The sequence below is a fragment of the Manis javanica genome, chromosome 2 (genome assembly GCF_040802235.1).
Source record: "Manis javanica isolate MJ-LG chromosome 2, MJ_LKY, whole genome shotgun sequence".
NCBI classification, from domain to species: domain Eukaryota; kingdom Metazoa; phylum Chordata; class Mammalia; order Pholidota; family Manidae; genus Manis; species Manis javanica.
The window spans coordinates 5,659,715-5,683,870 of record NC_133157.1 but is presented as its reverse complement, the minus strand read 5'-3'; the positions used below and the strand labels follow the sequence as shown (position 1 = coordinate 5,683,870).

At 56.2% G+C, this 24,156-nt stretch overlaps 1 protein-coding gene across 2 annotated transcripts in view; it reads left to right on the top strand.

Annotated features, from left to right (window-relative positions):
- The window catches only part of HMCN2 (hemicentin 2), a 133,595-nt gene that overhangs the window by 38,695 nt on the left and 70,744 nt on the right, over window positions 1-24,156 (top strand). For both annotated transcript variants that reach the window (XM_073222828.1, XM_073222826.1), the window contains exons 16-24: window positions 6,280-6,468; window positions 7,092-7,187; window positions 7,467-7,594; window positions 9,147-9,291; window positions 11,362-11,474; window positions 11,601-11,760; window positions 13,113-13,278; window positions 22,218-22,345; window positions 23,568-23,822. In XM_073222828.1, the coding sequence (XP_073078929.1) occupies window positions 6,280-6,468; window positions 7,092-7,187; window positions 7,467-7,594; window positions 9,147-9,291; window positions 11,362-11,474; window positions 11,601-11,760; window positions 13,113-13,278; window positions 22,218-22,345; window positions 23,568-23,822 (1,380 nt within the window). The remainder of the gene's footprint in view (window positions 1-6,279; window positions 6,469-7,091; window positions 7,188-7,466; window positions 7,595-9,146; window positions 9,292-11,361; window positions 11,475-11,600; window positions 11,761-13,112; window positions 13,279-22,217; window positions 22,346-23,567; window positions 23,823-24,156) is intronic.

Below are 24,156 nucleotides of genomic sequence, written 5' to 3'. Positions count from 1 at the left end.
AGCATGTGGGACAAGAATGTCAGAGGAGATGGGGCACACATTACCTCTTGCTGTGCATCAAATTACCCCAAAACTCTGGCTTAAACAATAAGCATTTATTGTCCTATAGTTCTGGAGGGGCAGGATTCCAGAAGTGGCTTGGTGAGGTGGGTGTAGCTTAGGGTCTCTCACGGGATTGAGTTGATACGTCAGCTGGGGCTGCATCCTCTGAAGGCTTGACGGGCTGGCAGAACCCCTCTGAGTTCGCTCATGGCTGTTGGCAGGAGGCCTGAGTTCCTCACCCTAGTGGGCTTCTCAGAAGGCTTCCTGTGATGTGGGCTCCCCAAGAGCAGGGGAACCCAGAGAGAGAGGGGGAGAAGAGAGAGAACCCAAGGCGGATGCTGTAGCCTTTATAACCAGCCAGTCTTGAAAGTGGGATGTCATCACTTCTACACAAGCTCCTGGGCACACTGACCAACCCTGGCACATGGTGGTTGGGAAGGGCCACTCGAGTGTGTGAATACCGGGAGGAAGGGTTCATGGCAGCCATCTTGGAGGCCATCTACCACAGTTCGGCGCTGTCGTCCCAGAGACCTGCATTCCAGTCTTGTCTCCACCACTTAACCACCCATGTGCTTTTGTCAAGTTGTCAGCCTTCAGGTTCCCCATCTGTAAAATGGGGCCGGCCACACTACTTCCTTCACTAGGTTGCCGTGAAGGTTTAGTAGAATCGGGCGCATAATGCTCAGTATAGGGTCTGGCCCGTTGTGAGTACTTGATTATCCCCTTTTTACAGGTAGGGAGTCTGGATTGTTCTGTGGCTGGTACATGGCCTTGGTGTGATTGTTGTGATGTCTAAGTTCCAGGCCTGGGTCCCAGGCACTAGGAATTGCCTGGAAGTTGTGGGCACAGCTCCTTGGCATGCCGCGTTGGGATGAATTGGGCTCTGAGGAATTGCTGCAGCTCAGGTGCAAGAGACAGGTGCTGAGAGTTCTGGGGAAGTGCCCAGAATGAGAATGTGCTTGTCTGGGGTGGGTGAGATGGCCAAGGGGCTCCCTGGGGAGGGTGGGGGGCCCTGGGCCGAGCAACCTCATTTAGGGTGGTGCCATCTCAGGGCTAGGATCTGCCAAAGAGAGAGACAGCAGACGATTCGAACAGCCAGTATACAGAGCATTTGAAATGATATCCTGGAGATCTGTGGGTGCCCAGGGAAGTAGGCTGACCCCACTTTGGGAAAGCTTCTTAGAGGAGGTGATGTCTAAGCTGAACCCAGAAGCAATCAGCCAGGTGGTGGGCCGGGCAGCAGTGTTCCAGGCAGAGGGAACAGCGTGTGCTGACCTCCCCATGGCAGAAGAAGCCGGGGGTGAGGTGGGGGGGACAGAGAGGGGAGGCCGTGGCAGCTGCTGCCTGTTGTGGCCACTCCCAGCCACAGCCTCCGGAAGCCAGCGGAGTTTGGGCTTTGTCCTGCAGAGCCTGGAGAGAGGTTCTAAGGACAATAGTGTGCTCATTTTCCCTGTGTAGAGTGCACTGCGTGGCTGGGCTCTTAGGTGTTGTGGGGTGAGTGTGGAATGCCTTGGGTTTAGAGTCTGATAAAAATTAAAATATAAGCTAAGACGTCTATGGAATTTGCCATGTGCTAGGACCTACTCTAAGAATGTTTTATATACTAACATATAATCCTCACAACATTTTGAGACGTGCTCTGTCTTTATTCTCTTTCTAAATGGGGAAAGTGAGGCGCAGAGAAGTTAAGTGACTTGACTAAGGTCACACAGCTGTGATCTGAACCCAGGGTCCAGGCCCTTAGCCCCTGGACTTGATCTGATGCTCACCAGCAGGTGAGCTTGGACATTGCTTCCCTACTCTGAGCCTTAGGCTCCTTATCTGCAAAATGTCTCTGGGATGTTGTGTGAGTGAGAGATGAGAAAGGCGTGGGCCACCGTGGATCTGATAAATGCCACTGTCAATAGCTGGTTCTGGGTGAGAAGAGAGGCTACTGGGGGTGCGGGCTGGGGGGCGGGGGCTGCAGTTGGCATTCTTATGCAGAGTCATCCTTTCTTCTCGATGGGTTTCTTTCCAACACAGTAGCAAAGTTGCTGTTGGGGCCGGGCTGACCTGCCTGCCTGCCTGCCTGGTCCTTTGTCTTCACCTGTCAGCTGTTAGCCCTGGAAACACTCCCTATATTGGAAGGAGGAGGTGGCTGGCATCCCAGAGGCAGGCTTCTGGGGCACTGGGCCGCTGGGGTAGCCTCTGGCCCTTAGGTCAAGGAAGGGGTGGACAGTGGCCCAGCACCTGTGTGTCTGGGGCAAGCTGGCCTGGCAGCAGCAGTGGGAGGTGGAATTTCCCATCTGGGTGGCAACTGCGGTCCACCCTTCATGGCCAAGCTGGCAAAAGCCTCCCAGGGCTGGGAACGGATGGGCACTGTGCCTCCTTCCTGCTGGTGAGATGGGAGCTGGCTTCCTAGTGGCACTTGGGGTCCGGGGAGGAGGGCAGCCCCTCCTGTGCTGACAGTGAGCCCCGGTGTTTGTGGGCCAGGGTGCACACAGGGCCCTGGAGAGATTTCATGAGATAATGTGCTTCACTCAGGGCTTGAATAAGTGCCCGGTCTACTTGCTGTAGGCTGGGCCAGGCTGAGAAGGGCCTGAGGGGCAGACGATTTGTCATGTGGCTGGTGGCCTGGCTCTGACGTGGGTGGCTCCCTACCCAAGTTCAGTCAGTGCCCTTTCTGTGACTTTAAAAATCTGCCCTGAACTAAGTGACCTTGGGCAGGCTGGATCTCTCTCTAGATGGACTTCACTCAGCCCTCTTCCACCTTTCATTTCACTCCTTGCCCTGGAGGCCCCTGGTTGCTGGGTGGGTGAGCAGGGGAGCGGGCGGGATGCTTTTGTGGTGCAAAGACCCTCTGGCCAGCCTGGCCTGTGACAGGTGTGACCAGTACCCAGTGGTTTCTCCATCAGGCACAAAGGGCACTGGCCCAGCATCTGGGATGGTTTAGGAAACCAGGACAACACTCTGATTTTCATTTCCCTTAAAATCAGAATTTAAAAAAGAGTAATGGGGGAATAGATAAAAATGAATCCAGCCTGGGTTGATTTGTCATTATACCAATGTAGTCATAAAGCATCATTTTTAGAGTATCTTATGGAGGACGAGGCCCCTGGGAGCCATCCAGCCGCCCTGGCCGTGGGGCTGTGGCGCCAGGGCCAATAATCTTTATCTGAGAGTCTCCTTGAGGGGCTGTGGAGGCCATTCTGCCTGGGTCACAGACACCTCGGCGTTCCCTCTAAATGTGGGGAGGGGCGGGAGGCCGGCCTCTCTGGTGATTGCCTCGTGCAGCTGCAGACTGCCTGAGACCCCCTGCCTCTCCGTCAACCTGAGTCAAGGCTGGTTGAGCTCTCCTTTCCTAGCTGGCTCAGCCCCCAGCCCTGTGCCAGGGCTCTGAGCCACAGGACCTGGGGGTGGCAGAGGAGACAGGGGGCCCGTGTGGTCTCTGGGGGATGATAAAGAGCCCTGGAGCTTTAGGGTATGGGAACCAGCTAAAACTAGTTACCTCTTTCTGCATGGGAAACTGCAGCCCGGAGTGGTGAAGGGGTGCACCCATGGGTGCCCCATGGGGCAGAGGCAGGTGGGGGTCCTGCCCAGGCTTCAGGCCTTCCAGCCTGTGTCCCCTGCCATGGGGGCTGAGTAAGAGGAAGGGAAGCCATCACCTCTGTCATGGTCGCATCCGGGTGGCTGCTAGAGTCCGTGGCAGCTCTGCTACTGGAAAATCACCTGCTGGGTCCAGTTAACTGCAGCCCCAGCTCCTCTGAAGAGGCAGCCGGGGCTAGGGGCACACCTCGGGGCCCATCCTCCGGGTTCCCCACGCAGGGCTGCCTCCCGTGCACACCTGGCTGCTTCTCTGGCGGCGGCTGCACCGTCCCGCTGTCTCGGGATTTGCAGCTCCTGCCCCAGAACCCTGCCTGAGGCCAAGGCAGAAAGGGCCGCCCCGGGGGAAATCGGATGGTGGTGGAGCCATCTCAGAGGCCCTCCTGGACTGCAGAGGGTCAACGGGGAGTGTGTGAGGAGGGGACTCAGCCCAGAAGCAGAAGTAGCTGAGCCTTGTGGAGGAGGCCCTGGGCAGAGCGCCAGGCCAGGAGCTGGGTCCCTCTGACGGGCTGCAGGGCTCAGACCAGCCCCACCCCACCCTTCCCCCAGGCCTCCGTCTCCCACCTGCACAATCAGGGGTCCGGAGGACCTTCAGCTCTGGCATCCCAGGGTTCTGGGGTCCCACCTTATTTGGGGGACTCCAACAAGGAGTGGTGGATGGCTGCACGGGAGGCTGAGTCACAGATTTCTGGGCAGGATTTGAGTCTGGGATGTGGCTGCTTTGGAATTCACCCCAGAGAGAGGATGGAAGCGATGGGCGTGGCTCTGGCTGGGGCGGTGGCCAAATTATACCTAGGGGACAAGGGGGTGCAATGGTTGAGAGCCTGGCTTTTAGCAGCGGCCAGACCTGGGCTGTGACCCAAACTCTGCCGTTGACTTCCAGCTGCGCCCCCGGGCAAGTTCCTTAACCTCTCTGACCTCGGTTTGCTTATCTGTAAAATGGGGTTGTGATAATATTCACTTCACGAGTTTATTGAGACCATTAATGAAATCATGTTTCTAAAAGCTCTGTCACCACACCTGTCCCTTAGGAGGCATTCCTAGTCCTGGCCTTTCTGCGTATTACGTGCGTATTATAAATCAGCTGTCCCTCCTCACAGGGGCAGGTTCAGGACTGGGAAGAGAATGGGAAAGGCAGTACAGTTCATGATACCTCAGAGTTGGGAGACAATGCCAGGCTGTTTGGGGCTAAGGAAGAAAGGGGTCAAGAAGTCCAAGAGAGGTGGTGGATGGGGGGCCTGCCTGGAGGAGGGAGGTTTGAGCTGTGCCCTGCAGGCGGGCTGGGCGGAGCCAGGGAAGGCAGGCTCTGTGGGTACCCAGCCTTGGAGCTGAGCCTCCACTCTGGCCAGGGTAGAGGGCATCGCACCACTGACTGTCTGCAGGACCAGTGACCCCATCTGAGGCGAGCCCAGAGCAGAGGCTTTTTGGGATTGTGAGTGCGGGTGGCTGCCAGGCCCCAGCGAGAAAGCCAGGCCTGTGTGCGGGCGGTGTCTGAGGTTGGGTCCAAAACCGTCTTCATCCCTGCAGTCATTTTCCAATTTGTGTTTATATCTCCCTGGAACTTCCCTAATCTCTGAGGCCAGGAGGGAAATTTGATGTCATGATTTGGATGGATGGGGGAGATTTCTGGAGAGAGATGGACAGAACAAAGAGGTGGAAGACTTTCCACCGTGCTGGGTGCAGTGGGTTAACAGAAGGCTGGGGAGCCTTTCTGGCCATGGATCTGGGGATAGGGACCTGAGGACAGTGCCCAGAGCTGCAGAGGACAGGACCTGGACCTGTCAGGGGTTGGGCCTGCTCCTGGCCTGCTGAAGGGCAGAGAGGATCATATGAGTTTCTGTTTGGGAAACAAGTTTTTTCCCCCTGATTATAAAAGTAAGACAATGCTTAGAAAAAAAAACATCACTACAAGAAACACTTGTCAGAAATGCTACAGACTGGTCAGTGGTTACCTTGGAGAAGGCATGGGATATGGGGTGGGTGGAGCAAAAATTAGGGAAATGTCCCCTGTATTGTTTGAACTGTTGCTAGCACAGGTGAGTGGGACAGGTCTGCTGTCCTTGTGTAATTTATGAATGTGGCTCTTTTTCACTCTCTAGTGTCCCATTTGGACCATAAAGTGAAAGTTCATATTATTTATAACAACCATGTCATGATTTTGTGGTGGACTTTCATATGCTCATTACAAGAAGTTCCGCAAGGAGAGAGGGATGTGCAGAAGATGACTTACAATCCCTGCACGCAGTCGGGGTTGGCTCTTTGGGGTTGTGGAAATGGTTGCCCTCCCGGGTCTGGGACACCTGCCGGAGGAAGCCCCCTGTGGCCCAGGAGAGCGTGAGGAGCGGGGAGCGTGGTCTGCAGCCCCTCAGAGGTGGGCTTCCCGGGAGCACGTGTGTTCTCCTCTGCAGGGCTGGGCAAAGCAAGGCCCCTGAGACCCCACGCGGGGGTACAAGGCATATTGGCAGCTTCATCCCGTGAAAGGCTGCTCCCTCTGCCTCGTCCCTGATTGCTCACCAGGGATGGGCTCTGCTGAGCTCAGGCTGGCCCCTGGATGAGTCAGCCCCGGGTTCAAGTGCGCGAGGCTGGAGCGGGCAGCCAGGCAGCAGAAGCAATGTCCTGGGGGCCAGTGTGGCTGACCAGTCACCCCCCCTGCAGATGCACCCCAGCTGGTGGAGCTGCCCCAGAACGTCACTGTGGAGCTAGGGAGGAGTGCCCTGCTGGCATGCCGGGTTATGGGACGCCCTGCCCCGACGGTCACCTGGCATCGTGGAGACGGCCAGCCCCTGGAGGCTGGGCAGGGCAGCAAGACTGGGCAACCCCATTCAGGAGTGCTGTTCTTTGAAAGTAAGAGATTGGGGCTGGGGAAGGTGGGCAGGGGGGATGGGAGGCTTCCGACACCCTCAGCCCCCAGGCTGGGTGGCTGGGAGCAGGACCCTGACCCCTAGCACTGGTCATGGATCAGGCTGATGCAGGGCCATGTTTTATCTGGGTGACACTGGTCAAGTCATTCCACTGCTCAGGGCACAGCAATGATAATGACAGTACCTACCACCTGGGTTTAATAACAGGTCCCCTTCAGGGCATACGGAGGTGGGACACTAGGGTGCTTAGCCCAGCTCCCAATGCACAGTGGGAGGGGTGTTGCCCCAGTTTTCACCATCATCACCGTTACTCTGTGCCAGGCCAGCCACTGGGCACCAGATTCACACCATGTTACTGACCCCTCCCAGTCACCCTGCAAGGTGTAGGTACTGACAAATTATCCCCGTTCTACAGATGGGTAAGCTGAGGCCATCTCACTCTCCACGGCTGGGCTGTGTCCCCTCTCCTCTCTGCCACCCTAGCTCGCCTACCTCATCTCTGCCAGGGCCAGGCCATGCTAAAGGCTCTGGGCCAAGGGGAGCTGGAGGCTGTTGGGGCTGGAGCCACGCACATCCTGACAGGCCCGCCTCTTTCCTGCCCCGCAGGCGTGGTCCCTGAAGACCAGGCTCCCTACGTCTGCAAGGCTCGCAATGTCTTTGGGGAGGTCCAGGCAGAGGCGCAGCTGGTGGTGACTGGCCACGGTTCGCTGGTGGATCTGGAGAGGGGGCTTTGGTGGGGAGGCCGGGCACCCCCAGGGAGGCCCCCTGCTACCCATTCCTTTGGGACAGACGTGTCCATGGCCAGGTTCTCCTAGAGGGGCTTCTAGAGCAGTGTGCCTCGGGAGGCATGCCCTGCAGGCCCTTTAGGATCCCCAATGCTGATGCTTCTAGGTTCCCTGGGGAGTTGGGGCAGGGGCCTCTGTCCCCACGTGACCACCCTCAGGAATCTGGTGTGACCAGCACCATCTCCTCGGCCCACAGGCCCCCCCCAGATTGCCAGCAGTGCCCCCACCGTCCGGGTGCTGGAGGGGCAGCCTGTGTCCCTGCCCTGCGTCATCCTGGCTGGGAGACCCCACCCGGAGAGGCGCTGGCTCAAGGCTGGCCTGCCCGTGAGTGCGGCACATGGTGGTACCTGGGGCGGGAGGGGTCTGTCGTGGTCGCACCGCACTTCTGCTTTGCTGCCCCCTGCTTTGGAGTGTCCTCTTCCTTCCTCCCTCTTTCCTGCCTTTTCCTAGAAGCTTCTCTCATGTGCTGATAGCTCTGTCGTCCTCTGAAGGCCCCCCGGGACCAGGAGGCTGCTGGCCCCCTCGGAGCTCAGTGGGAGGATCTCGCGCTCTGCCAGCTGTGGCTGGGAGCAGGAATTCGGGAAAGGGGACACGGACTCAGTCACTTGTCACCCTCGTCCTGGTGGTTCCAGGACAGACACATAACCTGTGCAGTTTAATATCTGCCCCGACCACCCCGCACACCACTGGGCACACAGTGACTGCCTTATCCATTTTATCTATTTGGTTTGCTTTGCTTGCCTCTGTTTCCCCTGTCCTGTCCACTCCCTCTTAGCCTCTCTCTTTTCCCTGATTCGTCTGCCCTGTCATCAGACATATGGGGGTCCTTATGCCCCTGAAGCTGTAAATGGGTACCCTTACCCCAGGAGATGGGCAGACACTGGACACCACGGAGGCAGTGGCTGTGTGGCAGTCTTTCTGTCCCCACTGCCCTGGTCCCGGCCTCTGGTGCTCTGCAGACAGGCTCTGCAGCCTGTGATCATGTGACCCTGGGCAGGGCCCTGCCTGAGTGTGTGAGCTGGGTGGCGAGGGGCACGTGGGGAAGGAGTGGCCCTGGGCTGTGTCAGTGCCAGGACGGGCAGTGGCCAGGGATGCCTGTGTCAGCTCCGCAGGGACATGGCGTGGACCTGCCCCTGATCGCTGCTGGGTGCAAGGAGCACCAAGCCCTTCAAGGCCCTTCAGCCCAAAGAGCCCTGGAGCTGAGGCAGCCCAGGAGCATCTCCTGGGGCCCGAGTGCAGACCACACCGCGGGGCTCGCGGGGCGGGGTGGGGCAGGGCAGGCTGAAAGGTTTCCGGGCCCCTCGCCAAGGATGGGCTGGCGGGGCATCTTTACAGGGGATCCCCCGGGCCCCAGTCTGGGCCAGCGCTCCCAGCCCCAGCATGGTCCCGACGGGGGACTAGCCTGGGCCACCACCTGGAGCTGCTCTCTCTGCCTCCCTCCCTCTGTGGGACCGCAGCAGATGTGGCCACACTTCCGCTACAGTCTGCATGGCTCTTCCTGCTGACCCTGCTGTCTGGGGCCTTGGCATGGGAGGGCCACAGGGCACCAGGGCCTACTCAGTGAGGGCTCTGGCCCCAGTCTCCGGCCTGGATGGGGCACCTGCCCTGGCCCGGTTGGCCATGGGAGAGTGGGGTCAGGGGTTTGCAGGGGTCAGGGCCACCTGGTCCGAGGGTCTGTGGGAATGCATGAGTCTCAGGGAAGGGGTGGCTGCTGGGAGGTCATAGTGTCACCCCCAGCTCCCCTACCTTCTCGGACCCCTGGCCTCTCAGTCCAGCCTGCTCCCCGCTGGCCTGGCAGGCAGTGTGGTTTGTGGAGCCCTCTTGGCTGGCTCTGCGTGGCCTGCAATCCAAGCTGGTACTTCCTCACCCACACCAGCTGCCACCTGGAAGCCGGCATTCTGTCCGAATGGACGGCAGCCTCCACCTTGACCGGGCACTGCAGGAGGACGCGGGGAGGTACCGCTGTGAGGTCACCAACATGGTCGGCTCTCAGCACAGAGACGTGGAGTTGGTCGTGCAGGGTGAGTCCCAGGGTGGGGCTGGGGACGGGGTGGGATGAGGGAAGGCTCATGGGGGAACTTGATCTTGAATACCTTTGTTTAGAAAAACTGCACAAATGGTACATATTCACTGTAGGAAAATTAGAGCTTGCACAAGTGGGAAAAAAACACTCCCGTAGTACCACTAGCTAAGAACCAGACTCATTTTACACTTTGGTGTGTATCGTTTGTATACATGCATAGTATAAAGTAAGTTACATATAAATTATATACATTTTTATGTACACTGTATATAAGTAATTTTTTAATAATATGTTACACTTAAGATCTTTATATGTGTATGTATATATACATATATATATTTTTTTTAATCCACCTATCAGTGAATTCTTTATATCCACATACATAGAAATATTTCAAAAACCCAACTGGGACCACATATTACTGTCTTGCAACCTGAAGGTTTCCCTTGACAGTAGATTACGACCGTTTTCTGTTAATAAATACTCAGGTGGGTCACTTTAAGACTGCACGTCCCCGTTTGGATGGGCCTCGTTTCCTGACCCTTAGGTCCGGGCTCTCGCCAGCATAGATGTCCTCCTGCTTGGCCTTTGCCCACGTGCCCGATTCTTTCCTTAGGGTGAAACCATTAATGTGGAACTGAGTCTGACTCACAGAGCTTGCACATTTTTAGGGCTTGTAGTATATTTTGCTCAATTATTCTCCTATCCACAGCACTGGAGCGTCCCTGTTACCCTACGCCCACCCATCTAGGTACTGCTGTTTTTTTAAGACGAGAAGTTTAAGCTAAGTTTGCTTATGTTTTTTCATTTATCAAGTATGGTAATATCCTTTTTTTTTAAATTTTGTTTCATAAAACCTCTGAAGGATAAGCAAGAAGAACGGCACTGTTTCCATGATAGGGGAGAACCATGGTTCAGGAGGACGCTGGGTCTAGAACCCAGCAGTCCCGTCTCCCTCTGATTCCAAGTAATAGGGTGACTAAAGGTTGGGTGTGTACCTTGTGCCAGATGTTCTGTGTAGGTTCCCCTTGAGTTGTATAACTTCTCCGAGACTTGGGACTCAAAGGACATCCCTGCCCCACCCCCCACCCCCGTGCTGGCACAGCCTCCCTGCAGGGGCGGCCGACCAAGCTCTCTTGGCTCATGTAGCAACTTGCTGGCTTTGGCTACCTGGGAGAATCCAGAAGGGCATCCTCCCGAAAGGACCCCCGAGGGTTACCATTAGAACGCTGCACTTCTGGCCTCCCCTCCCAACCTTCCACACCCTGTTTCCTCCACCCCTCTCCTCTAGGAGACCCCGTTTTCATGCCTGCAAATCTGGATGGTGTCCAGAATGGATCTGGCACTTGTTCTCAAGTTCACTGTGTTCCGTGAACATTATTTTCTGCCCTGTCTCATCCGTGCATCCCCAGAGAGTGGGCAGGGAATTGAGGTTAATTGGGCTTTTTTGCTGATCAAGGACTATGGGTACCAAAAGATTAAAGGGCTTTCCAGAGGGAAGGTTCCCAGGCACAGGCTGCCCTCTGTCTGGGGCTTGAATTTATAGCAGTGGTGGCTGTAGATAGTATGCCATTTGTCGTCTTCTGTTGAAACTTTTTAAAATTGTGATAAACTATATATAACACAAAACTTACCATTTTTAAGTGTACAGCTCAGTGGCATTCAGTACCTTATGCAACCATCACCACCATCCATCCCCAGAACTTTCTCAGTACCCCAAACTGGAGCTCTGCACCCATTCAACGTGAACTCCTCACTACCCCTCCCCAGCCCCGGGCACCCACCACCCAATTGTCTGTCTCTGAATTTGATGATTGTAGGGACCCAAGAGAAGTGGGATCATGCAGTGTTTGTCTTTCTGTGTCTGGCTTATTTCACTTAGCATAATGTTTTCAAGGTCCGTCGATGTTGTAGTATGTATCAATGACTTTCATTCCTTTTTAAGGCTGAATAATGTTCCATATGTACACATTGTGTTTAATCATCACCATTGACTGTTTCCACCTTTTGGCCTTTGGGAATAATGCTGCTATGAACTTGGGTTACAAAATTGGTTTGTTTTTAAAAGTGCCACCTAGAATCCAAACCACTGCCACCCACTACGTCACCAACGAAGGGGTTCCAGTCTCTCTCCCCTGTGTGGCTGCAGGAAGTCCCACCCCCACCATCACCTGGACCAAGGTAGGCAGAGCCTCTTATCATGAAGGTAACCGGAGAGGTAGGCTCAGTGCATCATGGGAAGGGAATGATGATGCCAATCGCCATGGGGCGTGGGCTCTGCTAATGTCATTTGTGACTCTGCCACAGGAAACCAATGCCCTGACCTCCAGAGGACCCCACTACAACATGAGCAAGGATGGCACCCTGTTCATCACCAAGCCATCTGCCCAGGATGCAGGGGCCTATGTTTGCACAGCCACCAATGCCGTGGGCTTCTCCAGCCAGGAGATGCGGCTTTCTGTCAACAGTGAGTGGCACTGGCCTTGTCCTGGGAGAGGGGCTTGGCAGGAGTGGAGGCAGAGGCATGGACCATCTGACCTTACCTGCATCAGTCAATCCTGACTCTAAATTCTTCCCGTCTGAGAGCATGTAGACCAGAGCTGTCCTCCCTGGAGGGAGCACTGCCCCCAGTAGTGTGGGCTTGCTTTAAGAGCAGTTCCAACTCAGCCTTTGAACAGATGGAGGGGAAGCCATCACATTAACAAGCATCGGAAAGCTGGCCCTACCATGGACCCCTCCCACCTTGGCAGCCCCTCTGTGTTCCTTTCAATTTCCTAAATCGTCCACCCTGCCTCAGGGCCTTTGCTCGTGCCATCCCTCCCCAACCTCTTGGCCCAGCCTACTTCTCCCATCAGTCAGATCATAGCTTTCTGATCCCCAGGGCTGAGCCTGTCACCTTGCTGTCAACTCTCTGGGGTGTCCCATCATAACTACCCACCTCCACAGTGACTAACCAGTTCATTGGGTGTTTGGTACCAGCGCTCCCAGTGGGTCCTAAGCATGGTGAGGACAGGGGCAGGACCTGTACTCTTTGCTCTATTTCCTAGCATTAACCCCCAAGTTGGGCACTTGGTGACTGTCTAAGATAAGTGAGCAAAATGCACAATATTTTTCTCTCATATACTCTTAGGATTGATATTTTTATACTACAAAAAAAAATTTAAGGGGAATGTTTTCCCCTCTGAACTAATGATGTACAGGGAACACATGAGGGCCACATGTCTTGGGCAATTTGATGTCCCCAACTGGCTGGCTTATTAATTATTGCTCAGGTGCATCCTGGGTGCCTTCAGTGTATGAGCACCTGGCTAGAAAGGTAGGGGGGCACTTCACATGAGAAAGAGGTCATGTGCATGGATTATTATAACCCTCCCCCTGGGCTCAGTGGGGTTTGAGAAGGCTGGACAGAGACTGTGCATCATCTGGTGGTTGACACCCCAAGAATAAATGGGATGGGAAAGGGGGAGAAGGGAGAGAGAGAAGAGGGGGCAGAACCTGCCAGAGCATCCCTGGGGGAGGGGCAGCAGGAAGCAGAGGAGCTGGAGGAGGGTAGATGTTGGGCACAAGGGACCATATCGGGTCATCAAGGCAAGATTGGGAGCTTTTAGAGGGAGGGTGACAGTGGAGAGGTGGAGGGTGAACCGTTGCATCTTACCCACCCCCCAAACCTGAACTCTTCTGTTAAACCAGAGCCCACACGCCTGCACCCCCCTGGGTGGCAGTACCACCCATGCTTCCTGGCGGAGCCACCTTGTCCCCTCCAGGCCCCACCCCACCGCTCCCTGCCTGCTCACAGCCCCCACATGCTTCCACCAACAGCCGAGCCCAGGATCCGTGTGAACGGGTCACATGGTGCAGACAAGCCTCTGAGAGTCACAGCCAAGGTCGGTGAGGAGGTGACCTTGGACTGCGAGGCCCAGGGCTCCCCACCCCCACTGATCACCTGGACCAAGGACTCCCGCCCTGTGCCACCCATCATGGACAGGTAACCTGCAATCTATGGCCTCGGGTCCAGGAATGGACAGAGTTTGGGGTTTGAGGAAACTGGCCTCAAGCTGGCCAGTGATCCAGCTGGTGTGTGAGAGCTCGTGGACACGCCCAGGGGACGCACATTCAGTTCCAAACACGGTGCTTTGTCCATGGTTTCCCTGCAGCTCCCCAGGGGACCTCTAAGGGATCATGAATGCCCAGGCAGAGACCCCTCTGAAGTGACATGCACCCAGTGCTTTGTGCATCAGCCGCTGGGTGCCACATGCAGAATCTTCTGAAATCTGCTGGGCAGCCCTTGTCGTCTGAGCTGAACTGAGTGCCAGCAAAGTGGGGTGAGCTGGTTGTGGTCACCCAGCTGGAAAAGAAGACCTCTATGGTTGGGGTGGCATCCCGGCTGTATCTGTGCTGAGCCCCCGCCTGCTCCGCGGACTGGCGGCTGGGCTTCCTGACTCACTTAACAGCTTCTCTCCTACCATCAGGGGTCCTGGGAGGGAGCAGAGAGGGAGGAGGCGGGCTTGGGCAGGAGTGTGGGGAACAGTGATTCCAGACAAAAAGGCTTCAATACGCCTGGGGCTCCTGACCCTCGGAGGGGGTGGGGGTGGCTGGTGACATCAGCCCTGGCAAGGTTTTTGAGTTCCAGACCAAGAAGGTCTCCAGGAAGCCTTCTGTGCAGCCCCCCAACCCCTGACACCCACACGTCTGCATCTCAGAACATCTGTTTGTGAGCCCTTCCAAAGCCTGCACCCCTGGATGTGGTTTGGGTCCTGCACCTGGGCTGGATCTGCAGTGCCCCCACCCCATCCCCCTGGGGTCTGCAGCTCCGTGTCCTGTGAAGGGGTGAGGTGGGGGAGAGGGCAGGGAATCTGCATCTCCCCAGAAAACCTGGTTCTAGCTTCTCAGCTGGGCGGCGGCGGCCAGCCGGGTGCTTTTTTATTTATGGCTTGTTACTGAAACGGGGAACCACATACCCATTTGTTCACCCCTCCTTGTGATGCGTTAACAGACCAACTGGGAGCCATAAATTCGTGAAAGCTGCTTTTGCAATCCTAGAGTTGTGTTCCGTCCCTTCTCCCTTGCGCTCTCCGCTTCTTGCTGGCTTCCAGTTTTCTCTGTGATTTATGAGATTCTGGGAGTTTATCTAAAGGAGGAGGAACATAGGCCTGGGGGTGGGCTGGGGTGAAGAGCCTTAGACCCTCGTGTCGGTCCTGCTGGTCCTGTACTAGCGGGGCGGCCATGGGGCCCACCAGCTCCTCCTGGCCAGTTTCTCCATCTTAAAGTGAGCATTGTTTAAATGACGCTCATGTGGTACGGTGATGGACGTGCGGTGCCCAGTATGTTGTTGAGTGTTGGGAAATTGCTCTCGTTGGTAAGTCCTCTCCCTGCGCCTGCTATTCACCAACTAAGGCAACATTTCTAGCTTTTAAGATTATCATCGTCACATCTATTATCTCATTTTATTCTCACCCACTTTTTTAAAATGTGGGCAGGCTCTGGGCCCCATGGTCGTTTGGGCCCCCCCGCTGCTCTCTGGCCGCACCCCCACACAGAGCAAAGCCCCGTTTCCTCACCAACACATAGCTCCCCGTAGTCCCGCAGCTGCTGTTCAGCCAGGAAATGGAGGTTTAAAAACCCCATGGCAACACGGAGCGGGCAGGCTTGCGTCTGTCGGCCCCACGTCCCCCGACCCCCACCACCTCCCCTTCCTTCTCCGAGGGGTCCCAAGGCTGAACTTCAAAGCTGCCCTTCTGGGAGCTTGAGAACTTACTCGGGAGAGTCGTAGGTGCTCCAGGTCCAGCCCTGCCTCTCCCCGGCCCCTTCCCCTGGCTGAGCTGCCTCTCACCTGCGGTGCCCCGTTCTCTGTCCCCAGGGATGGAAGTCTGTGCCTGCTCTGTGGTTGCCCAGGGCCCGTCACTGACCAGGGGCTCTCGGCCCGATTAGGGTCACCAGTGGGGCTCCAGGGCTGCTGTTGCTTCAAAGCCCCCTGATAACTCTGTGCTGTAGTCAGGTTGAGAACCAGCACGTGGCTGAGCCTCCTAGGCTTCCTCCATCTCCATTGGGGCAGGGCTGGCCCTCTTCTTCTGCCAGCCATCCTGGAGGTGGGTAGAGTGAGTGGCATCATGCCCAGTGCACCTAGGAGGACACAAGTAAATGAGTGTGAGGAAGTGGGTTACCACCTCCTGATTCCTGGGGCTGGGCCCTGACATGTACACAGACACACATAAGCGTGCACATACATGTTCATGGACACAGACACACATAGACATAAGACACATAGAGACACACAGACACGTACACAAGACACACGTAGAGACGCAGACATGAGACTGCATAGACACATATATATGAGGTTTCTGGGCCAAGGTCAGGCGGGCCACTGGTCTCTCTGGAGGATCTAGAGAATATTCTGCCCTCTCAGAGTTCCTTGACCGCCCCGGGCAGAGAGTCCTAATAGAAAACAGTGGAGCTTGAGTAGCCATAAACTCAAAACCACCTTCTTCCAATTTGAAAGTGTAAATGCTTTTATAGAATTAAACTCAGTGCATCTTCTATTCTGTCCCCATCATTGGTGCTTTTCCCCCGTTTACCCATTTTCTTGATTCATCCTGACCCATATCATTTGCTTTTCATTGAAAGGGCAAAATAACATTCCAGGGTGTTCAGCTCCCATCGTTGCTAAGCCGCTCCTCTGTTTGGAGCATGTGCTCCATTGCCAGTTTTCGGCGGTGATAAATGGGGCTGTTGGCAACAAATGCTCCTCTTTATCTTCTGGGTCACTTCCTTGGGGTACATTTCCGAAGGCAAACAGCTAAGTCCAAGGGTGGGAATGGTCATTGGGTGCTTCTTACCCTGGGGATTGCTGTCTGTCAAAAGACCCTCGGAGTTGTGACTTCAGAATTGAAGTCAGCAGGACTTCTGAGCAATCTCACATGGCCGGGACTGGGCCAAAATAGCAGCAGAGAGAAAAGACTCAGGCTCGGGCTACTGTGTGAGATCAGGGGCCAGAAGACCCGAAGTGGCACCCCAGCCTTGCCCCCAGCTCACTGAGTGAACTTCAGCAAGACCCTTCTGCAATCTGGGCCTCAGTCTTCCTGCCTGATAAATGAAAGGGTTGGTGGCCAGAGAGTGCCTAGTGGCTCTGGTCCCCTGACTCCGCCCAGGGATGCTGGGGCGATGCTGTGTTTCTAAGCAACTGTGTTTGTTTGTGGTTCTTCTGTGCAGCTGGACAGCTGTGAGTGCTCCTGGCTCCTGCTCTGGCTCCCGGGGGCAGCCAGCCAGGGTCCCATATGGGGCCAAACCCAGCTGCATCTGGGGGAGGAGGGGGACCGCGGGAGGACAGGGCGCTGGGAGGATGCTGCAGGGCAGTTGCTCGTCCTGCCGACTCTATTTCTAAAGTGCCATTTGCAGCCCTCCCAACCTTACCACGGGAACACAGCTTCCAGCAGGGGGACCGGCGGCTGTCAAACAGCACTTGGGCAGTTACCCGCCTGGTGGAGAGCTGATCCTCACCCTGGATGCCTACCGCATGCCAGTGCACATGGGCCCCCTCTCCTAGCCCAGCTAGTCCAGAGTGGAGCGGCGGGGGCTGCAGCTGGGGTCTGGCGACCCGGAGAAAAGCTGCTTCCTCACCAGAAATTGGTGGCATGGCCCGGACTGCCCAGGGGCCCCCTGAAGGGTCTTTCCCTTGGCAGACCCTGAGCTCATGCTGGTTCCTGGCTGGCGGCTCTGAGGTCGGGTCTTGCCAGCCTGTGGCCAGCAGTCCTCTCTCCCTAGAACATTCAGTTGAAATAAACTTCAGAGTTGGACATTTAGAACACCACAGTGGTTGAGAGTGTGGTGCAGTCTGAAGGCCGACCAGCTGCCCTGACCAGCACGAAGCTATGGACAACAGGGCGTCCCTCTGGGTCTCAGTTTTCTCCTCTGCAAAAGGGGGTGAAGATGGTGGATCTGCCTACCTTGCAGGTTTGGCTGCTGGGAGTTTCAAGTGGGAATGTGCAGAAAGGTGCTTAGCCACACTGTGGCACACAGGAAGTGCCCAGGCGTGGACGACCACCTGTTAGCGTGGCTGGATGGACCTTAGGTGGCTTCTGGGGTGGTACACTCTCCCCATCCCCTGCATTGTGCTTGGCCCTTTGGTGGGTATCAGGCCCCTCTCCTGAATTCTCCAGTTTGGATTTTCCATTTGGGGCTTCCTCACAAGGGTCTGTGGCCCAGGTGAGGCCACAGCAAGGAGATGAGGGTCAGAGCAGGCATTGCTCAGGCTCAGACCCCGCCCTGGCGCCAGCAGACTCGGGGCCCACGTGCACTGGCATGTGGTAGGCATCCAGGGTGAGGATCAGCTCTCCGGCAGGCGGGTAACTGCCCAAGTGCTGTTCCTTTGACAGCTGCTGGTCCCCCTGCTGGAAGCTGTGTTTCTGTGGTGAGGTTGGGAGAGCTGCAAATGGCCCTTTAGAAATAAGAGTCGGCAGGACAAGCAGCGTGGGATACAGCAAGAGGGGCTGGGTGCAGACAGTTCCAGAGTCTGAGCAGCCTGAGGACAGGAACATTTCCCTACCTCTGTGGCCATCAGCACACCTTGGACCTAGTGGCAATTTGTTGAATGAGTGAATGAATGAATGAGCAATTGGCTGAACTGGGCTCCATGCAACTCAGAGCAGGGCACGTATCAGGGAAGTCTTCATGGAAGAGCTGGCGCTTGTGCTGCCTTGAAGTGGTCTGGAGGTCAAGAGTGCCATTGAGATTGGGTAGGGGCAGGACCGAAGGTGGGAAAGGGAGTGTGTGTGCGTGGTCAGGTGGGATTTGCCATGAGATATTTATGGAGCACCAGGGCCTGGGGATATAGCAGAAACCTGGGGATGCCTGCCCCCCTTGAGCCAGCCAACAATGACAGGTGACCACTGGTGTGACATATGCCATAGTGGCTTCAGGATCGTGTAACCAGATGCGGCACATGCATGAACCACAGAGGGCAAAGGGGAGCTGGAGAGGTGGCAGAGTGGGGTTGCAGTGACGGTATGTGCTGGGTGAGGTGGGGTGTGGCCTGGGGGTTTGCACAGTTCTGAGCACTTCTATCAGGTGACCTCTGGTCTCTGGGCAGCTAGGTCCCCCTTGGAGCTTGCAGAACCAGAGGGACCCCGCAGGACAGATGGCACCTCTTAGCTCCGTCCCTGCTACGGCCTCCGTCTGAGTGGCTGTGAGAACCTTGCAGCCTACAGTGAAGGCTTAAGCCCGATGGATGTCATAAACAGGAAATTCCCCACAAACCTCCCACCCCCCATTCTCATCTGGGCGCCACACACAGCCATCTGGCTGCTCACACATGATGGAGTGGCTGCTGCTAATTATGCCACACACACACGCAACAGCCCTGTTCTCCCTGCTTCCTCCCGTCTCTCTCCTGCCTCTGCCCCCACCCTGGGCTGCAGACCCCAGAACTGCTGGAGCCTCTGAAAGAGTAGAGGGAGAGCTGGGCCACAAGCTAGTGTAGTGAGGCTGCAGTAGGGGGAGAGTGTAGGCAGCTGTGGGAGTCCATAGGATGTACCCACCAGCCTTGGAGCATCAAGGCAGCCTTCCTGAAGGAGGTGGCATCTAAGTATTGAAGGTTGAGCAAGTGTGATCCAGGTGAATAGAAGGTGGAGGAGGGTCCCAGGTGGAAAGAAGAGCATGTACAAAGAAGTGGTGTGGAGGTGACCTGGCCCCTCTGAGGAAGAACCCCAGTAGAGTGTACACATGGTGGGATGCGGTGGGAATGGGGCCTGGTCCATGTAGGTCCATACAGGCCATGATGCTGTACTTGGGTTTTGTCCAGCAAGCAGTGGGCATCCATGGAGGGGTTTAAAGCAGGGCAGTGATGTGGCCAGATTGGCACTGAGCACAGACAGGCTCCGTGGGGTCCTTTGGCCTCTGCTAGGCCTCAGTTGTCCATCTGTAGGGTGGAGCCTCCATTCTTTCCATTTATTCTGTGATATAGCGAGCAGCACATTCCCTTTCTAGGAAATGGCCTGGGCTGGTCATAAGAAAGACAAGATGCCTATTTTATTGCTGAGAATTTATTCTACTTTTGGAAACTTCTTTTATGTTTTTTTTTTCCTGAAGTTCCCATTTCCTATCCTTTTAAGGGCTGGTGAGGGAGGGAGCAAAGTGGTCTATGGTCTTGAAATTTCTCAGAAGAATGAGAAGGCAACCTCTGAGATAAGGAAGTCCAGAGCTGCCTTTTCGGATATGAAGAAACGGGGGTCCAGAGACATCAAGTATGCTGCTGGAGGTTGCACAGCTTGTCTGTAGCAGAAATGGACTGGGGATCCTGAGCTCTGGTCCCAGCCCAGACCTCTTTCCGCTGACCCGTGCCGTCCCTATTTAGCCAGCTGAGGTTTGCAGTGAAGTCCTGGGAGGGCCCCGTGTCCCCGTCTCCTGTGTGACTGCGTGTGTGTTCCAGCATCAAAATGATTTGGCTCCTGTTTGGTGGATGTCAACATTATGTAATTAAAAAAAAAAACCTTTTGATGAAAAAAGCTAGGCTGGGCGGAATGGAGCCTCGCAGGGGTGATGTTTACCTGTCGCTGGGACAGTACAGCTCTACGTGGTGTGTTGCCTTCACTTTGGAAGATGAAGCGGCCAGCTCAGGCGGCCCAGCTGACTGGAGACTGGGGGGTGAGAGCCCAGGCGCTAGCCGGGTGGGGGGTGGGAAGGGCGGGTCTTCCTCCCAGCGGGGCACTTGTTGAGCACTTACTGTGCCCCAGACACTTTGTGTGCATCGTGTCACTTCACCCTTGCACCTCCTGTGGCTCCAGGTGAGGGCCTGAGGCTCAGGGACATGGAGTCCTCGGCCCGAGGTCAGCCTGTAAGGGACAGAGTGGTGGCTCACACCAGGGCCACTTGCTGTGGTGACCCTGCTCCCATTTGCTCTGCTCTGCTGACTCTTGGGTCAGGGGGCATGTCCTTGTGTCTCTAGACAGTGTCCCCAAAGGCAGTCCCCTGACCATCTGTGTCAGAAGCACCTGAGACCTTGGTAAAACCCCCATTCCTTATCTCCCCCCACTTAAGAATCTCTCAGTGGGGCCTGGGGATCTGCATGCTTCCCATAAAGCTGGGAGATTCTGATGAGGGGGTTGCTAAGGTGTGAGGGGGTTGCTACCTGCAAGAGCTGACAGTGTGTGAGCCTGTGGCCCAGGAGTCCTGCTCTGGGGGGGACACAGAGAGCCATGTGCCTGGAACTCTGGTGGTAAATGAAAGAACGCGTGAAAGGTAGGGAGGAGGTAAGAAAGAAAAATGTCTAAATAGTTAAATGCCAACCAAAAGGGGAACAAATTAATAGGGTGGTCCTATGGGGGAGTGCTATACACCAGTGAAAAATGAACGAATTAGCTCTGCACAGGTACACATGCTCCATTTATATAAATGTTTGAAACATTGGGAAACTACGATGCGTGGTGTTGTCATCACCATGGTAACAGCTGCCCTTTGTTAGTACTTCTCTGTTCCAGGCACTGTGATGAGCATTAGGTCATTCCATTCTCTGGACAACTCTGGAGACTGTGGGAAGGGAGAGAGTTCTGTGGTCTCGAAAGTTCTTAGAAGAACTACAAGGCAACCTCTGGGATAGAGTCCAGAGCATTACTATTGTCTCTGTTTTCCAAAATGAGACAAGTGAGACGCAGCAAGGTTAAGTGACTCACCCAACCTCACACAGCAGTACACGGCAGAATGGGGATCAGGCCCAGTGCCTGGGCTCTAGAGACCACTGCCCAGTGCAGGGTTCACAGCTGGCTTTAGAGAATGTGTCCCAAGTGCCCATTGGAAACTGCAGGCGAACTGGAGGAGGTGTTGCTGGGCAGAGGAATTATCACCCCACTTTTCAGATGGGGAGACAGTGGCCCAGCAGAGCAAAACTGGGAGCCTGTGGCTGTACAGGGTGAATCACCAGCAATGTCGGCCTGCCTGATAGGTGCATACCCAGCACTTTACTTACAGCTGCCTGGGAGATGACGACTACCATCACCCCCATTTTGCAGAGAGGAAACAGGCTCCCCAGAAAGGGGGTTGGATCAGGCCGGAAGGCCAGTTCTGTTGGGGCTCCAGAGCCAGCTGTAACCTTGGGAGCACAGGCTAGAGGTCAGGCCCTTGGGATCCCACACCCCCGTGTGGGCCCCTTATGCTTGGGGCCAGTGGCTGCAGCTGCCCTCCCATTGTCCGGGGGCAGGGGCTTCATGGAGATAGCACATGTGGGCTGCTGACATCATGTCTGCAGAGGCCCCTTGAGGTCCAGCCCAGCTGCAGGGGCCTGGCCAGGGGTCCGGGATCCCTGTCGGAAGGGGGCCAGGTGACTTCAGTACGGTGGGCCAGACTGGGAGGACAGTGATGGTGGGGCTGCCACGGCTTCCTCCAGAGGGTCCAACACAGCACTGGACTTTGAGTTGAGTCCCAGTCTGGGCTGGCCGCTGCTCCCTCAGAGCTGAGGCAGGGGTCTCCAAATGGGGCCTTGCACCCCTCGCAAGGGAGGGCGGGCGAACAGTGCTCACGGTCCCTAGGGAGGCATTAGAGCTCCTTCCAGCCAGCTGCCAGGCCCTGGCCTGAGCCCACGTGGAATCTATTCACCAGCCCCCAGACACAGGCCTCCTTGGTGTACCCACTTCACAGATGAGGAGATGAAGTCTCCTACAGGGGATGAGACTTGCTTCGCCGGCAGGGGAGGGCTCAGAATTTGGATTCAAGCCCAAGCTGGCAGACTCCCAGCCCAGGGTGCTCTATCGCGGCCACTTGGGACCTGGGCCTGAGCCTGCAGACAGGGCAATGGGGAGGAGTGAAGGGTGGGTGGGGGATACTGCCTGAGCCCTGGCAGAACTCCTGGGAGAAGTGCCTGGTCCCCGTGGGGTCTCGAAGCTTTTCCAGCTGGGGTGGGATTGACTGGGGTCTTACCAGAGCCTGTCACTCCTGCAGGCATCACCTCCTCCCATCGGGCGCTCTGCATCTGGCCCAGGCCCAGGTTGATGACAGCGGCCTCTACAAATGCAGAGCCAGTAACCCCGCGGGATCTGCCTCTCAGCACTATAGCCTCCGGGTGCAAGGTGGGACGTGGGGTGGCGGCCTCTCACCGGCCGTGGCGCTGCCCTTCGCTCTGTCCTCCTCTGGCCTTCTCAGTGCCCTCCGCCACCCCCACAGGCTCCGTCCCTCCTCAGGGCCCTCCACGCGTCCTCTTCCCATCACCTCTACTTCCTGTCTTTCTCCAGCCCTCTCTCCTCCTTCCCCCTCCCATACCCCTTGGCTGGCGCCTGGAGAGGCTCTTCAGAGGCCCCCTGAGAAGAAAGGGCAGGACCTGCAGATGGGGAGGGGTGCCTAGAGCTGTGGGCACTTGGGCATTCAGAGGGGGTTTGCTGTTCTTGGCTGGGCCAGGGGCCCAGGAGTGAGCATTCGCCTGGGTGTCCAGTCCCATCCACAGAAGAAGCCAGTGGAGTGATTCCCACAAAAAAATCAGGGAGCTTATCATCTCCACGAGCCCCAAGGAATCATCTAGACAGCGGTCAGCTGGCCACGGCGCTCAGCCCACATCTGGTTTACCCCCCGTTTTCACATGGCCCACAAGTGAAGAATGGTGTCTACATTTTTAAATGATTGGGGGAAGAAAACACTGTGTTTTGTAACGTGAAAATTACATGAAATTCAAAAGTCAGCATCTATAAATACACGTTTTATTAGAACACAGCCACACATTTGTTTACGTATGGTCTGTGGCCGCTCTCACACCATAACAGCAGGGCTGAGTAGTTGAGACAGCAGCCATCTGGCCTGCAAAGCCCAAAGTATTTATTATCTTGCCCTTTACAGAATAAGGTGACCCTGATCTAGGTTAACTCCCTGTACCACGGTGAACAGGCTGGAGCTCAGAGAGGGAGAGAGCTCAAAGGTTTGCTGTGGGTTTACAGGAGCATGTAAGAGAGACACAAGTGGGGGGGACACCATGACTGGCAGAGCCTCAGAGTCCGCAGGCCTGGGTTTGAATCCTGACTCTGCCACTGACTGACTGGCTGTGTGACCTTAGGCCAGTCTCAGCCTCTCTGATGCTTGGTTTCCTCCTTTGTAAAGTGGGGGCCACAGTAATGCCCATCCTATAATTGTCAGGAGGGGTGTCACGGCATCAGGTGCTCAGCACAGTGTGGGAACTGCTACTGTTTTTGGGGATGTGAGTGGTCAGCCTTAGACCGCCCCCCCACTATGATTTCTGCTGGCTGGAAGTGGGAGTCTGGGCTCTGCAGCACCCCTGCCAAATGTTTCTCCCTGTGGTCCTGTCAGTGCCCCCTCAGGTGCAGCCGGGCCCGGGGGTCCTGAAGGTGCTGGCGGGAGAGGCTGTGGACCTGAACTGTGCGGCTGAGGGCAGCCCGAAGCCCCGGCTGCACTGGGCCAAGGATGGCGTGGCCCTGCGGGGCGGGGGGCCAGAGGGCTCCATCCACTTTGCAGCCATCCAGACCTCCGACGCCGGGATGTACCGCTGTGAGGCTTCCAGCAGCGCTGGGGTGGACGCCTGGGAGCTGGAGCTCCGGGTGCTGGGTGAGTCTCCCCTGAACCCCAGAGCTTGCCTCTCCCCCTCCTCCCAGCAACAGCCTGGGCTTCTGAGGTCCTTGACCCTGGAGGCCATGGGGCTGTGGTCAGCCACGTGGGCTCTCTGTCCTCTGGGCTGGACAGAGCGCCATGGGAAGTAATTGAAGAGGAGGGGCCTGGGCCTGGGCCAGCTTCTCCCACATTCCAGCTGGACAACTGCAGGCCAGTCATGTATTGTCCTTCGGTTTTTCCCCTGTAAAATGGGTCCAGTCATGTGTGGGGTCGGTGAGAGAAGGAGCGCGAAGGGCCTGGCTCATAGGAAGCTCTGAGTCAGCAGCCAGCA